This window comes from Drosophila subpulchrella, chromosome X (assembly GCF_014743375.2).
Source record: "Drosophila subpulchrella strain 33 F10 #4 breed RU33 chromosome X, RU_Dsub_v1.1 Primary Assembly, whole genome shotgun sequence".
Classification (NCBI taxonomy): domain Eukaryota; kingdom Metazoa; phylum Arthropoda; class Insecta; order Diptera; family Drosophilidae; genus Drosophila; species Drosophila subpulchrella.
The window spans coordinates 15,830,792-15,846,045 of NC_050613.1; the positions used below are offsets into that span (position 1 = coordinate 15,830,792).

A 15,254-nucleotide genomic window follows, 5' to 3' on the forward strand; every position below is an offset into this window, starting at 1 on the left:
ACCTTTGTGCTTTTATTTCTTAACCATTTATTTTTTTTACCAGCGAGGTCTCGAGATAAGCCAACAACGACTTCCCGTCCCGCAGAGCGGCAATAAAGCTCTGCTGCCCCATTATCAATTTGTCTCCCGGAATATGAATATGGCCAAGTTTTATCCGAGGGACGCGACTTATCTAATTTGCTTTGGCAGGGCTTTGGCTTTTGGCTTTCGGCCAAGTCGAGATACAGATACGAATGACAGTGGAAGTAGAGATGCAGGCACAGATACAAATATACAGATTCAGATACAGAGGCATGGGAGCAAGAGAGCAAGTTTCTCAAGGGGGGGATGCGGATGCTACGGGGGCCTCGGAGGAGCGCGATCACGTTTTCGCTATAAAACCTTAAATGGGACTATGCCCCTCTTTGTCCCATTCTCTAGATCTGCGTACCTGGAAAAAGAGTGCTGATCTCGAGTCATTGCACTGCCCATGTGTTCATCGAACTATCTGTGTATATGCCTCTATGGTAACGGTACGGCTCGTTCCCCTCGCCAGGCTTTCGTATCCAGGTGTCTATTTGTCTATTTGACGCCTCATCCGGGCCATTGATAATCCATTGACCCACATTTATTTTAAATTAATTCCACTGATCACAAGTACGCGTATAATACACAAAACAAAACAATATTTGGATGACGCAATCGAATTTTATTGTTCAAGTTTAACAGATCAAAAAATTAGTCTGATAACGGAAAAGGTAACGTACAGTCAAGCTTAGTAGTCCATAAATTCGGATTCCTTTAAACAACATTTTTAAATATTTCCATTATCTGATTTTAAGAGATGAAACTGAACTTGTAGGACTTATTTAAGCGACATTTTATTTATCTTGAAAATAAACCCATTAAGATATAATTCTCCTTTTTATTTTACGCAAACATAATCATACTATTTTTAAGTGGAACTTGTTTTATACATATGTATGTATCTAAAAAAGATGAGAGATACGCAGAATAAATTTTTTATCTTTAAGTTCTCTTTATAGCTCCAACTTTTTTATGACATTTTTTTGCGTCTTTAATGTTTGATCAGAAGTATTATCATTTTACACTTTTTAATTGCTAATGCAGTAGCTCCCTTTTGTTGTACTTTACGATCCTTGTACTTGTAATCTTCTTTGGATCTTAGGCAGTTCCTGAAACTCCCCGCTAAGATTGTACATCAAAGACGCACGATTAAGGTGAGAACCATAAACATTTCTGGGAGCCAACTATCCAAAAAAAGACAAATAAATACCAGCAAGTGCAAAATTTCACCACTTGCCAGGCGAAGAATGTGCGGATAAAGATTAAGGAGCGGGAAGATAAGAGTGCAGAAGACCAAAGACCGAAGACAGAACAGAAGACTCAGGAGGTGTCTTCTCTTATCATTGTTTCGTGTGTGCGTGTGCAGATCGTAAAGCTGGGACAACAACAACAAGCGTTGGCCCATCGTCGCCTTAATGTGTCACATTGGCAATCAGATAACGGCATCTCTTATCAGCAGGCTCCCGAGAAAGAGCGAGCGAGCGATCACTAGAAAGAGAGCACGCGGACGAAGAATTGCGAAGACAGTCTTCGGCTCGCGTCACGATTCACACAGCTGACCTAGAGTGTGAGAGAGGAGGAGAGAGCTCAACTAGCTATTCGGATATCGCTCATAGAGATGCTGCGATCATTGTAATTTTTAATCAGTGATCACTTGCTCATGATCAGTGATTAAATGCATGAAAAATCAAATCAGGACCTTTTTTTTAGAAATAATGCATTTCTCAGAGACCTTGAATGCGTGTCTATTTAAAAATCTTGAATGAATCGCCTATCTAGAATCACTAGCTGGTAGCTTTGTTTCCGTCGAGCTATTGATTAAGCTATTTACAGAACAAAGCTCTGAAAACTGCAAACTAATTACTAAGAAGCCGATCTGCGGGTTACTAACCTAACACTAAAATAAAAAGCCTTAATTATATTTTGTTGATTTTATTTTATATGGATGATTTAATAACAAATCATGTTGAATAAATATAAACAAATAATTTATTTGGATTTTTTCTAAAAAGATTTTATAAGGTTTTTTTATACCATTTTGATATTTTTTTAGTATCAATTTCCACTGGTACTGAATGGATCCTACAATTGAAATAAATAATAATTAATAAAGATTAAAAAGGTTGTTTTTGAACCCTGTTCTTTCAAGAATAAAAATAAACAATTAATTTGATTGGATTTCTTTTTAAAAGATTTTTTAAAGGTCTTTTTTATACCGTTCTGATATTTTTTTAGTATCAATTTCCACTCTTGAAAATCAAACTTATAAGATCGAAACTTATTTAGTAGGTACTGAATGGATCCTACAATTGAAATAAATATTAATAAATAAATGGTTGTTTTTGAACCCTGTTCTTTTCAAGTTTTTGATACCGCTGGATCTGGCTACTTTAGTTCTTTCCCTGTACAATGATCGCAGTTCGCAGCATCTCTGGTGCGAAGAATGGAGAACGAAGACCGGAGAGCGGAGAGCATCTTTCCGAGCCCCAACAACAGCGCCAACGTCGACGCCTCCGCCTCAGCCGACGTCGACAGAGGAAGCCGAGGCGCTGGCAGCGACGACAGCGATCTGGCAGTCGCTTCTCAGCATTCTTCGCCTCTGGTTCGAAATTTTCAAACCGATCCGAAAAACATAAAGACAAGACCGAATAAAGACCGAGGAACAGGGGAAGCGGTAGACAGAAGACAGAAGACAGAAGAACAGAAAATAACAAAAATCCATTTCTATATACCCAACATCGACATCGACATCGAGATCGAGATGTGTATATAAACGCAGTTCCTGCTCGTAGACCGGTCGTCCGTAGCATCGTTGTGTTCCACAGTTCCAAAGTTCAGTGAGTGGACAAAAGAAGAATCAAGTGGGGAGAATCCAAATTCGAGTCCTGCGCGTGGAATAAAGAATCACCCGAAGATTTGTTGTAATGGTTGACAGGCGCTGGATTTTCTGTGAGAGCGGCGAGGATCCAAACTTCAGGAAGGAGCACTACGAGTATACCCAAAGCCAGCACCGATAAATAGCGTTTTCTAAAGCCAAAAGCGAATCCAAAATCCCCTCGAAGAAGTCCATTCAACTTGCTGCAAATATTTGTGCCAACGATCTCATTTGCAACCGCAAAATAATCAAAACATAACAAAACAAAAAGAATTTAAAAATAAAAAAAAGCCCCTACGAAAAAACAATTGAAACGCGTGCATAATTGTTAATACAAAAAACAAATTTCGGTGCTTTTTGTTTGTATTTTTTTATTGTTTGGTTTTTTTGTGCTCCTCAAATGTGAAGAAGAGAATTTGAGAATTGCAAACTCGAGAAGAGGAAAAAGTGCGTGAGATAGAGAGCAAAAAGAGTGGAGGATCGCCAACAGCCAAAATAACATTTTCGAGTGAGTACACAGAAAACAAATATTTTGAAAACTAAAAATCGAACATTTTTATTAAGATTAACTTAAAACTCTATAGTTAAGCCTAGAAACTCATACTATATATTGAATTGGCCCCTAAAAACATACAAAACACATGTAATAACACCTATTAATCTTATAAGTTGAGAACTCCCATTCAGTATTATCAAAAGGTTTTGTAAAGGTCAAATGTATAGTTAATATAGATGACGTACCCATTGATTCATTATCAAAAAGGTAACATTAAGATGGTAATCTTCTACAATATGCTTATAGAGTGGGTTCCTTTTCGCGAGTGTACGAAAGGCCGACAAACATGTTTACCGCGGGTAACCCCCCAAAAACCCCTCTATTTCCAAGGCTATAAATAAAATGCACAAAATGGGAAAAGCCAAAGGAGAGAAAGGGATGGCGAAAAGCTGATGTGCATATTTGAATTTTCTCATTTTTTTTCTCTATGTGGGCCATGCAGTTTGGCAAACAAAATGAACTATCGTATCGCTTGGAAAACAGGTGTTTTCATTTTCATCTCTTATCAGCAATAGAACAAAGCAATGTTTCGAAATCCCCTTGAGAAAAAGGTAAACAAGAATCGTTTCTACACTTTTAAATGTTTTTTGTATCATAAAAACGAGAAGAATCGTCAAGAGCAACAACAGATAAATAAAATTTATTGATAGCAGGCAAAAAAATTAATTTTTTTCGTCATTAGTTTCTATATATAGTATCGTTGTATACACACACTTCTTGCGCAGTCCAGCATAAGAAAATAAATTTTAAAAAAGAAGAAGAAAGAAGAACTAGCAGAACGAGCCGAGGCACTTGTATTCCTCCTATTTTATGATGGCCACCAATTATTGTCAAAAACTTGACTACGTGACCAAACAGGAAATAGAGAAGTAAGGCGGTGAACCAGTGAGGAATCTTTTTCTTTCTGGGGAAGCTTTCACTCCACTGGGGCCACAAGCCCCCCGTCCCGTATCTCTCCACCAATTCAGTCAATCAAAAAGCATCGACAAACAAATTCTCCCCCATTCACAATTAAGCGACACTCGGAGATTCGATCAATTAATACATTAATAATGCCTCTCCATGACATCGTCATCGTATCATCTGTTTCTGGTTCATGTAAGGAACTTAAACATATAGACTCACACATGCTTACAGTACCGGTTAAGATGGGTGTTCTTCTAGTAGCTATAAGATATTTACAAAAACTTCTAGAAATCTTTTACGAAGAACTCGTCATTTGTTGGATAAATAGAATGTTAATGTAATAGAAATACATTGAAAGTTAAAGATGGTAATCGGTTTTCCCTAGTTAGGGAAGAGATTACCAGAGATTTGTAATATTATTATTGGACTGTAGCTTAACTTTTAAAGTCTGATAAGAAGTTGTTTCTTAAAATATCAACTGTATGTTATTAGATTATTATTGACAATACAATATAGATTCCCAATAGATTGCCCTGTGCTGTACTACGTCTGGTATATCCGATTCAGACTCCCTTGCAAAGTGGGCCAGACAATTCCCAAGAATTCGTTGCCCCCCCTCTTTTGTGGGCGTCAGTTTCGTCAAGTTTTTCTTTTTCTGCTTTAGTTTTTATGATTTTCTTGTCGCGGCAATTAAGGAAATTGTTGTGCTATGTTGTGTGTGTCTGTGCCATATAGATTGCCACACATCGGATAATGGTGAGGGAGGTCGGGAATATCGCAAAGGAATTTTAATTAAATTGTGCATTGTTCTCGGCTACAAAGGAGACTTTGACAAGAGTTTCGTAAAGTTGCAACATTCTTTAAATGTCTAAAATGCAGTTACGTTAAATAGTTTTAAATATTCCAAAGGCATCTTCAAGGTTATTTTTTTTAATTTACCTTAAAAGTAATCGGCATTGGTTCGTACTGTTTACTTATGTGCACTTTTCTTGGAATAAGCCTAGGAAAATAAACTTTTGAACATCCGAGTAGCTTCTAAAAAGATGATATCATTGGACCTAGCGGCGCCACTTACAATAAACATGATATCGGATTTAATCCGATGAAAATCTACCCCAATTAAGTGCAACCCAATTGTTTGCAACCGACAATATATCATTTTTCCCTGGCAACTAATGGGAAATGTGCGCGATAAACACTTGGCTAAAAAATTCCCCCACAAAGTACATATAGTACTATTACCACATCTACTATGTATGTATATCTCATGTGGCACTTGAGCTGCACTGTCCGCCTTATCGGGAGTTGATAAGTCCCAGAAGATTCCAGGCCAACTGCAGAGCCGCCAAATCTGGATATACCCAAGTACATATAAACGAGTATCTCGGGCACTGCTGAATCATATGGTATATATGACGCATTTGCTCCAGAAAACAAATAGGGAAATTCGCCCGTCTACTAGGAATTATACACTTTTACGGCCCTGTTATTGTTTTGTTTCTGTGACTTGGCTAATTCTTTGTAAATCTGGCATAACTGAGAACAAAAAATCGAAATAATTAAATGCAAGGGCTTAAGAACAACATAAAATAAAGAACCATAGCTCTAAATGCGAATTTAGCGGGAAACAAAAGTGCAGTTCCCTCGAAAATAGCTCAAGTCGAGTCATCAGAAATTCGATATATGTATGGTATATATAGAACCGATAAATGTTCTGGTGATCTCTGCACTTGGCTGATTTGTACTCCAATTGGGTTTCTGGGCCACTGCTGACGCTCGATTCGCGATCAAAGTCTCTCTTTTCAAAGTCAAGCTCAGTCGATCATGTAATGTATGGGGTCTTATTTATACTGTATACGTAGATGTATATATTTCACCCAATACTTTTTGCCAGCTTTTCTTTCCGACTTTTCTTTCGATTTTCGCAGTACTTGTGGGCGTTGCCGAAAGCTAATTTGTGTTTTTAGGCAATCATTTATTTATACTGCCAGTCAGCTGACAATGTGCACATGCAACCGGTAAAGATATATGCCCATATCACACGGCTAACGTCTGGATCGTATAATGTGCCTTTCAACAACTGGTCAATGACTCGTTCCGATTTTCGACCTGATGCTGATGCAATTTGTGAATGGAAGTATGCGAACAGTATTCAAAATTCAGATCACGTCACGTAGTTACTACGCATATCATCCCTGGACCGGAAATATATAGAATACGGAAGTTCATAGCCGAAGATTGTCTTTTATCTTGCAGGTTTGATTATTGTTGATTGAAGAAAATACGATATAAAAATAATCAATTATTATCTCTACATATTTATGAATATCAGCAACCACTAGAGAGTCCATATATCAAAAAATTGTTTAATTCTCGGGTATACAAAAAAAATTACAAGAACAAAATTTTATAATATAATGTACTTCTTTAATCTTACAAGCAGTAAACATTAATGTTTTTAACACATAGTGTTAATCTCTGTCGAAAATACAAAGATGGAGGTTGTTTATTAAAGGATTTTTGGGATACAAAATTTTACGCCGAATGAAATTGGATAGGAATAACAACGGACAGAGTGAAAAAAGGTTAATGCGCCCCGATTTCTTACGCAAATCGGTGTCGCTGTCGTTCCAAATTGGGTCCTCACCCAGAAAGCAAACTTAATAAATTAACAAAAGCACTAAATCATTCAAATGAGGCGGCGGGAAAAGGCAGAAAAACGAGGACAATCAATGACAAACACTTTAGAACCGGTTTTTTTTTTTGAGTTAAGTCGGGGCGTTGTCTTATCAGTAAGGACTGATAATGGCGCCCCGTGTTTACGTACATAATATCATATTTGCATTTGTCATATGATGCATCTGTATCTGAATCTTTATGGACTGTAATTAAGTTATCTATTGTAAACGACGGTTCATTCAGCAGACGCAGTTGGAATTATAATTGCAAATTTCCATTGTCTGATCGCCGAGGTTTTCCCCCCCTGGGAACTCGCCGCATTCCCTTGTGCAGAGATCTTAAGCATTTCAGCGTTAATCAAGACTTGTCGCCACGCTATCTGCTATCTGGTATATATGGTATATGGTATCTCTTCCAGAGTTCAGACAACTTTCTGATAAAGTTCAGAATATCAGAAGGAGCAATGCTTTGCAACCGGTTTCTAGATAAAGTCGAATGACAAGAACCCTATTAACTTCCCCGCTCTCATTATTTTCTTGGACAATTACCACCTCTCATCTCCTTTCTTTTTTTTCTTTTCGAAATGACAGAATACTGATCTTTTCTGCTTAGCTTTACATTCTTGAAATGCAGTTTTATGTTCGTGTGTTGCTACCCCTTGATGATGGAACTTTCTATAAGCTCCTTAGATAAGTCGTGTGGGTAGGAATTGTTATTTATAAAGATGTCTAGATTAGGTTAGGTTACAATAATTAAATAACTACCTTAATAATATAAAAATGTTTAACTATTACATTGAGACACTTGATAGAATGTATTCTCCTATCAATGTATTACTATCAGTAAATGATATTAATCGAAACACTAATTCAAGAAGATGAAGTGTTAAATGATATTACATTATATGTATATTATCCTAACCTATTACATAGGTAACACATGTTAAATGATAAAAAGGTATGTCATATCTTAATAACATGTTTAATTTATAACCATTAGGTTTCTACCACTAGGGTATGTTCTAGGTCCACAGATCACTGCCTTAGGGCTCAGCTGACAACATACTTTGATTATGCTATATGGCCACTTTTGCGGGACGCTTTTCCAGTCCGATTCCAACATTTGACCGGCCCAGATCGCCACGAATCGGTTTCAGCCCGTCCGAGCTGGCTTTAATTCCCATTGTGACTTGTGTTTTCCTTTGCCATACGCTTCTTATTTTATTTATTTTGTGCAAGTCAAGTCCAATGCTGAAGTGTTAATTGACAGACGCCTTGGTAACCAATGTGCAAATACTATGTTATTGTTGAAACAAATGGATGTGTAAGAACGAGAAATAATCACGTGCCGCCCTTATCGCCCAAGTGAACTGGAAATCCCCCATGCAGTTGGCATATTGATAAGACAGATCTCCGATGAATTATCGCCCCCAGTTTAGAAAATCAAGTATACGCCTGGTTTTCGCTCTTATCTCGGATCGGTGTAAAAAACACAACCATAAAGCTCTCCTCTCACAACAGCCCCAATAAGTAAAATGCACATAAATTACAAACTATATAAAGAAAGAAAAACAAAGCACATATAAATAGATATAAATTAAATGTAAACAGCCGGTTTTTGTTTACTCTAAGATTTAAAAAAAAAAACAAACGAATTAAATAGTATTAATTTCCTGTTGAGAAAAGTGTAATATAGTCTGTTGTTAGTTAAGGGTAGATCGCTGTTCCCATAGAAATAATTATATATAACATGTAATTAAACACGTTAAACCTTTTAAACAAATATTACAAAAAATGCGTTTAATGTAATTAATAAATCTAATTAATGAACTGAAATTGCTTTCAGAGTTTATTGTTCATGCGTTTTTATCAGGAGTTAATGAGAGTTACTTGAGACTTTTTTTTTAGGAAGACTATTGTGATTTGTGATTTTAGTTTGGTCTACAAAGTGCATATAACTCTGGGAAATTTCTACAACAAACTTATAGAGGTACCTGTAGACTTTTAAAAGAAAAGTCTTAAGTAACTCATATTTACTATCCCTGGTTTTTAATAAAATTAATTTACATTTATTAAGTCAAATCATTTCCATTTGAATAATAACAAAAATTTGATGGCCGTCAAATCGAATATTCCTCATCACAACCACCCTCAACAAAAAAAGACCTCGATGGCTGGAAAATCAAAGATGCAACTGAAATTCAGCTCGAATGTCACACTCAAATCATTGAATTAATATGCTGGCAACAACAATATTGAGACAGTAATAAATAAACCAATTGGTATCAATAAAAAACCAAATAGAGGGCGATCGAAGAGGAGAAAGAGCGATATAGGTTCACATACACAAACATCGAAATGCGCGCCGTATACGACTTGTTGCTGAGCAACGCCTTTGATCCCAGGTACGAGTGGTATTCGCCATATGTAGGTATAGCACACATGCGCATATATAGACCACAATCCCAATCACAATCACAATATGATACATCTTGCCGGGTAATTGAATGCTAACCAATGTTAATTGGACTCCAAACGAGAAATACTTTGCAAATATTTGGTTTCCACCGTCTGCGCCTCGGTGACGCAGTTGATTTTATTGGTAAGGGAGGTGCCTTTATCGAATGTTTATTATATTATTAAACCGATGCGAGCTACGCAAAGTATTTGCCAAACAAATCGATAACAGCAATTAGACAAGCAAGTGTTCTTCCATTGGGAAAAAAAGGTTTTGTGAACATTGTGAACAAAGTTTTACTACATAATACCGTGTCATAATGTTACAAAACAAATAATAGCAATGATCTAGTTGTATGCAGTATAAATTCCACTTCCTGACTTTCAATCAATTTAAAAAAAAGTGGCACTTACACTTTTAAAGCGTTGTAAATTTTGAGTTCTGGTAATCCTGATAATGGATTTCTATAAAAATTATGAAGAGCTAAGAGTATGCTACAAAATAATAGCCCATTGTCTGGTTGGCTCGGCGATTACAGTTAGAGATCGGAACAGCTTCTCATGCCTATTCATTGGGGATAAACAATTGAGACCCACCAATTACCCGCTGTTCCCATCGAATCGACATTAACCTCTAGGCTCTACATGGAGAAAAACAGCATACAAAGATCAGCTGTTCTCAGAATACTTCTAATTAAATTAATTAAAATTACCAACAGGTTCTAAATACCACACAGAGAGAATTATTCAAGTAATGTGCACTCAAATTGAGTATTTTTGTACTCAAAAATTCAGCATGAACAAAAATTCTCACATTGAGTGCAAAATACTCACTTTCAGTACAAATTTCTCAAAAAATTTGTATTTAAATTGAGTACATTTGTGCTCTTTTTTGAACAATTTTCCTCAATATGAGTACAAACTGCACTCATTTTAAGAAACATTTTAGCTTGAATTTTGGAAACGAGTATCCCCTTTTCTCATACTGAGAAATTTCCAGCGCTCAAAATGAGAAACAAGTTCTTGATAGTGAACTTCTAAATTCTCAAATGAAGAACTTGTGCACTTAATCCCGCGCCACCCATTCCCAGAAGAAAGGGTAAAATATTTTTTTTATTTTATTTTGTAATACAGTTATATATATTCATGTTCCGTGTTCTGGTTATTATTTTTTCCCTTAGCTGTCTGGTCTAGCGAAGAGCAAAGAGGCTAAAATAGAAAACGTTATTGTTAACAAATATTGTAAATATATATGCATATATATGAAACAATAAAATTAGAATGTTATTAAATGTACATTTAATATTATATTTAATTATATGTGCATGTATGTATGTACAATGTACGTAGAAACTAACTAAACTAGACTGCTTCACGCCACTTACAATCACACATACAAACATATTAATGTACACGCTTTGGCAATATTTTTGCACTGTTTGGTTACTGTATCATTGTTTAGCACATTATAAACACAGTTTAAATTAAAAAACTTACCCTCGCACGAATGTCCATTTCACAAAAATAGTGGTTTAGCTTTGAGTTACGCGCACGTCTTCACTTTGCTAAATCACACGGCAAATGACAGTCACACAAATGCAGCGCGCACCACTTTACACACCCATTAGTGAGAGAGAGACAACCATATACGCAACGAACTAAAGGCCGCTCATCTCTCGTCTCGTTCGCAGAACGGAATTCTCTAGAATTCCTTATGAGAACTCGCAACTCATTTTTGAGTTTATCGGTTACTCATAATGAGAATATTAATTCTCAAGTTGGAAATTTAAGAACACATTTCCTCAAACCTAGAATTTTGCGATTAATTCAAGTCCTTTTTCTTAAAATGACTGCAGCTTTTCTCAACATGAGCTTTTTCCACAAATTTTGTACTTAAATTAAGTACATCCTCAAATTGAGAATACAAATACTCAATTTCAGAACGTCATAATTTTCTCTGTGCACATATTAGCAATTTAAATATTACCCAAACTGTTTAAGCCCTTTTTACTCTATAATATAATAACTGAAATATTATCGAAATGATCGAAATAAAATATCGATAATTTGAAGCAATTTCGATGATTTTCTGCCCATGTAACCCTGGACTGTTCTCTTGTCTTCCAGAATGGTGCTGCAGAATCACAACACAGTGGTGGCCCGCTCCACACTGACGCCGAACAGTAGCAGCCAGAACTTTGGCTCCCATTCGCTGGGACACCACGGCGGATCGGCCAATGGATCCGGATCCGGACGCAGTCCTCTGAACGCCGGACCCAGCACCCAGCGTCCCATTGTGGACCTCCTGGTGGCCATGGTGGCCGTGCCGGTGCTGATTCTTTGCGCCCTGCAGCTGGAGAAGAACTTGCGAGACAACAGTGTAGAGTCGCGCTGGCTGGTCTTCGCCCTGGGCATCGGGATGCTGGTGATCAGCGTGATCATCTGCGGTTATGTCACGCACCGCATGGGCGTCTGCATCTGGGCGGGACCCATCGACGAGGCGGGCAATCGGGCCACCAATGGAGCCATGCCGCATGTAAGTCGAACATAGAAAGATATATTAATGAATGCACAGCCTAATAAAGCCATAAAAACACAGAAAATCATTCATTCCAATTGTTATACGTTATAAAAACTTTTAAACTAACAAGGTTTTCTAATTTCGTTAATAATCGGTAAAAAATCGGTACAAGAAAATAATAGCTCTTTTTTGAAAATTACACAAAGAATATTTTGAGTAACAAATGTTCTTAAAAATAGAACGACATACTTGAAGTTGAAAATGTTTTCATTTTGCTCGAATCAAGTTGAATTGGCGGTATTTACATTGTGTATCTCAACAAATAAACTATAGGTCCAGTGTTCTTAAAGCTCAATATATATTTTTGCTTCTCACCATTTCGTTCTTATATTGAGAGCATTGATACCAAAATGTACTTACACGGTTTTTAAGAACGAGTGTTCTCAAATCAAGAACAATGTTCTTGACTATTTCTCGCTGTTCAAAAAAGTTTCCTTAATGGCATACACTTAATTTATTTTGGTACCTGAAACAATATGTATGTATATAATATAAACTTTGTGTAATCTTAACCCAGAAATAAACAACATTATGTGTTTAGATATTAAAATATATTATATAGATTCTCTTACAAAAATGCCACACAGAGAGAATTATTCAAGTAATTTGTACTCAAATTGAGTATTTTTGTACTCAAAAATTCAGCATGAACAAAAATTCTCACATTGAGTGCAAAATACTCACTTTCAGTACAAATTTCTCAAAAAATTTGTATTTAAATTGAGTACATTTGTGCTCTTTTTTGAACAATTTTCCTCAATATGAGTACAAACTGCACTCATTTTAAGAAATAATTTAGCTTGAATTTTGGAAACGAGTATCCCCTTTTCTCATACTGAGAAATTTCCAGCGCTCAAAATGAGAAACAAGTTCTTGATAGTGAACTTCTAAATTCTCAAATGAAGAACTTTTGCACTTAAACCCGAGCCACCCATTCCCAGAAAAAAGGGTAAAATATTTGTTTTATTTTATTTTGTTATACAGTTATATATATACATGTTCCGTGTTCTAGGTTATTATTTTTTCCCTTAGCTGTCTGGTCTAGCGAAGAGCAAAGAGGCTGAAATAGAAAACGTTATTGTTAGCAAATATTGTAAATATATATGCATATATGTATATAAAACAATAAAATTAGAATGTTATTAAATGTACATTTAATATTATATTTAATTATATGTGTATGTATGTATGTACAATGTACGTAGAAACTAACTAAACTAGACTGCTTCACGCCACTTACAATCACACATACAAACATATTAATGTACACGCTTTGGCAATATTTTTGCAGTGTTTGGTTACTGTATCATTGTTTAGCACATTATAAATACAGTTTGAATTAAAAAACTTACCCTCGAGGTACGGAAGGGTCGCACGAATGTTCAATTCACAAAAATAGTTTTTTAGCTTTGAGTTACGCGCACGTCTTCACTTTGCTAAATCACACGGCAAATGACAGTCACACAAATGCAGCGCGCACCACTTTACACACCCATTAGTGAGAGAGAGACAACCATATACGCAACGAAGTAAAGGCCGCTCATCTCTCGTCTCGTTCGCAGAACGGAATTCTCTAGAATTCCTTATGAGAACTCGCAACTCATTTTTGAGTTTATCGGATACTCATAATGAGAATATTAATTCTCAAGTTGGAAATTTAAGAACACATTTCCTCAAACCTAGAATTTTGCGATCAATTCAAGTCCTTTTTCTTAAAATGAGTGCAGCTTTTCTCAACATGAGCTTTTTCCACAAATTTTGTACTTAAATTGAGTACATCCTCAAATTGAGAATACAAATAATCAATTTCAGAACGTCATAATTTTCTCTGTGCATCCTCACCTTTATATTACTTCTTAAAGGTTGGTCAGTTTTTAAAGGCAATTATTTTATTAAATACAGCATTTATGATATACGTAGGACTAAAGAGAATTTCCTTCAAGAACCCTTAACTAATCCTGAATTGTTTTCCAGATCAACTCCCAGAACGATGTGCTGCGCATAGTGGACTCCCTGCCGCCGAGTTACGATAGTGTGGTCAAGTTCGAGTTGCCGCCGCCTGCCTACGACTGCCTGGTCATAGACATGGATCAGTCCAAGGATCTGGAGCCGCCGCAGACCTCCGCCAAGCCAGGAGCTGGGGGATCCACCTCCGCCCCGGGAACCACCCTTCACATCTAGGGTGGAGTATTCGAAAGAGCAAAACGAGCAGTAGAAGGAGGAGAGAGAATTAAGAGATTTTTTCCCAACTGGCAGCGCAACGGATTTCTGTACTTGACCCACTTTAAGACCACTCGCAAACAAATCTATACCTACGATTTCGATACGCGGTATTTTGTGGCAGCTCGAGTCTTTTTCAAAATATTACACAAGGCAAACAATCGAGAGAACCCAGCCGAATACCGCCATATATCCGTATATCTATTGTAGGGTTTGGCTAAATGGTAGCTTGGCAAAGCATTATGGCATTGTATTTACTTTGATTTTAAGCAGCTAGTATTTTAACTCGTAGAGCCCATCAATAGCAATTCTCTCGCATTGTACATAGAGTTCTTTGAAACACAGCATCTAGTCCAAAGTTGTATATATAGCCGAAAAAGAGATAACTGAACCACATGATGCGCGCATACAAACATTTTAAGTAATATTATGATATACTTACTAAATGCCAACGCAGGGCGGGAATCAAACTACAGGGTAGCACTTAGTCTTAGTTTTAGCCTAACGCCTGTATATAATTATGTATATTATGATTACAAATATTTTTATAGCCATATCGATGGCGATGTCAATTGCCAACAAAAATGCCGGAAAACGTTCAGAGTTGCTTTCCAGAAATAAAGAATTCCTATTAAGTTTATTGAAATCCAACGAAATGGTTTTGCATCTTTTGGGGGAACGAAAAATAAATGCCCAGAAAAACAATCCACTGCATACTTTATGGTTTATTCGGTAATTCTGTATTGTATTGTAGACATTTGATAACCATGAGTCTTAGTTTTAGCCATTCAATATAAAGGTTAGTTATGGGGAATACCTTAAGTTTTTTTGTTCGCAGGATAGTTTCTGATCTCTTAACAAATAAATAAAAGTCAATCTAGATTACTAAAAAGTGGAATCATTATGTTTCCAAAA

At 36.4% G+C, this 15,254-nt stretch overlaps 2 protein-coding genes across 2 annotated transcripts; both read left to right on the plus strand.

Moving 5' to 3' along the window:
* Nucleotides 1-2,656: 2,656 nt before the first annotated feature.
* On the plus strand, nucleotides 2,657-3,231 carry LOC119556181. The gene has a single exon (XM_037868122.1). It carries the CDS (start codon nucleotides 2,991-2,993, stop codon nucleotides 3,081-3,083), a length of 93 nt encoding a protein of 30 aa, XP_037724050.1. The 5' UTR covers nucleotides 2,657-2,990; the 3' UTR covers nucleotides 3,084-3,231.
* A 79-nt stretch (nucleotides 3,232-3,310) lies between these two features.
* Nucleotides 3,311-14,990, plus strand: LOC119556180. The gene is made up of 3 exons (XM_037868121.1): nucleotides 3,311-3,449; nucleotides 11,666-12,074; nucleotides 14,094-14,990. Exons 2-3 carry the CDS (start codon nucleotides 11,667-11,669, stop codon nucleotides 14,298-14,300), a joined length of 615 nt encoding a protein of 204 aa, XP_037724049.1. The 5' UTR covers nucleotides 3,311-3,449; nucleotide 11,666; the 3' UTR covers nucleotides 14,301-14,990.
* The last annotated feature ends 264 nt before the right edge of the window (nucleotides 14,991-15,254 follow it).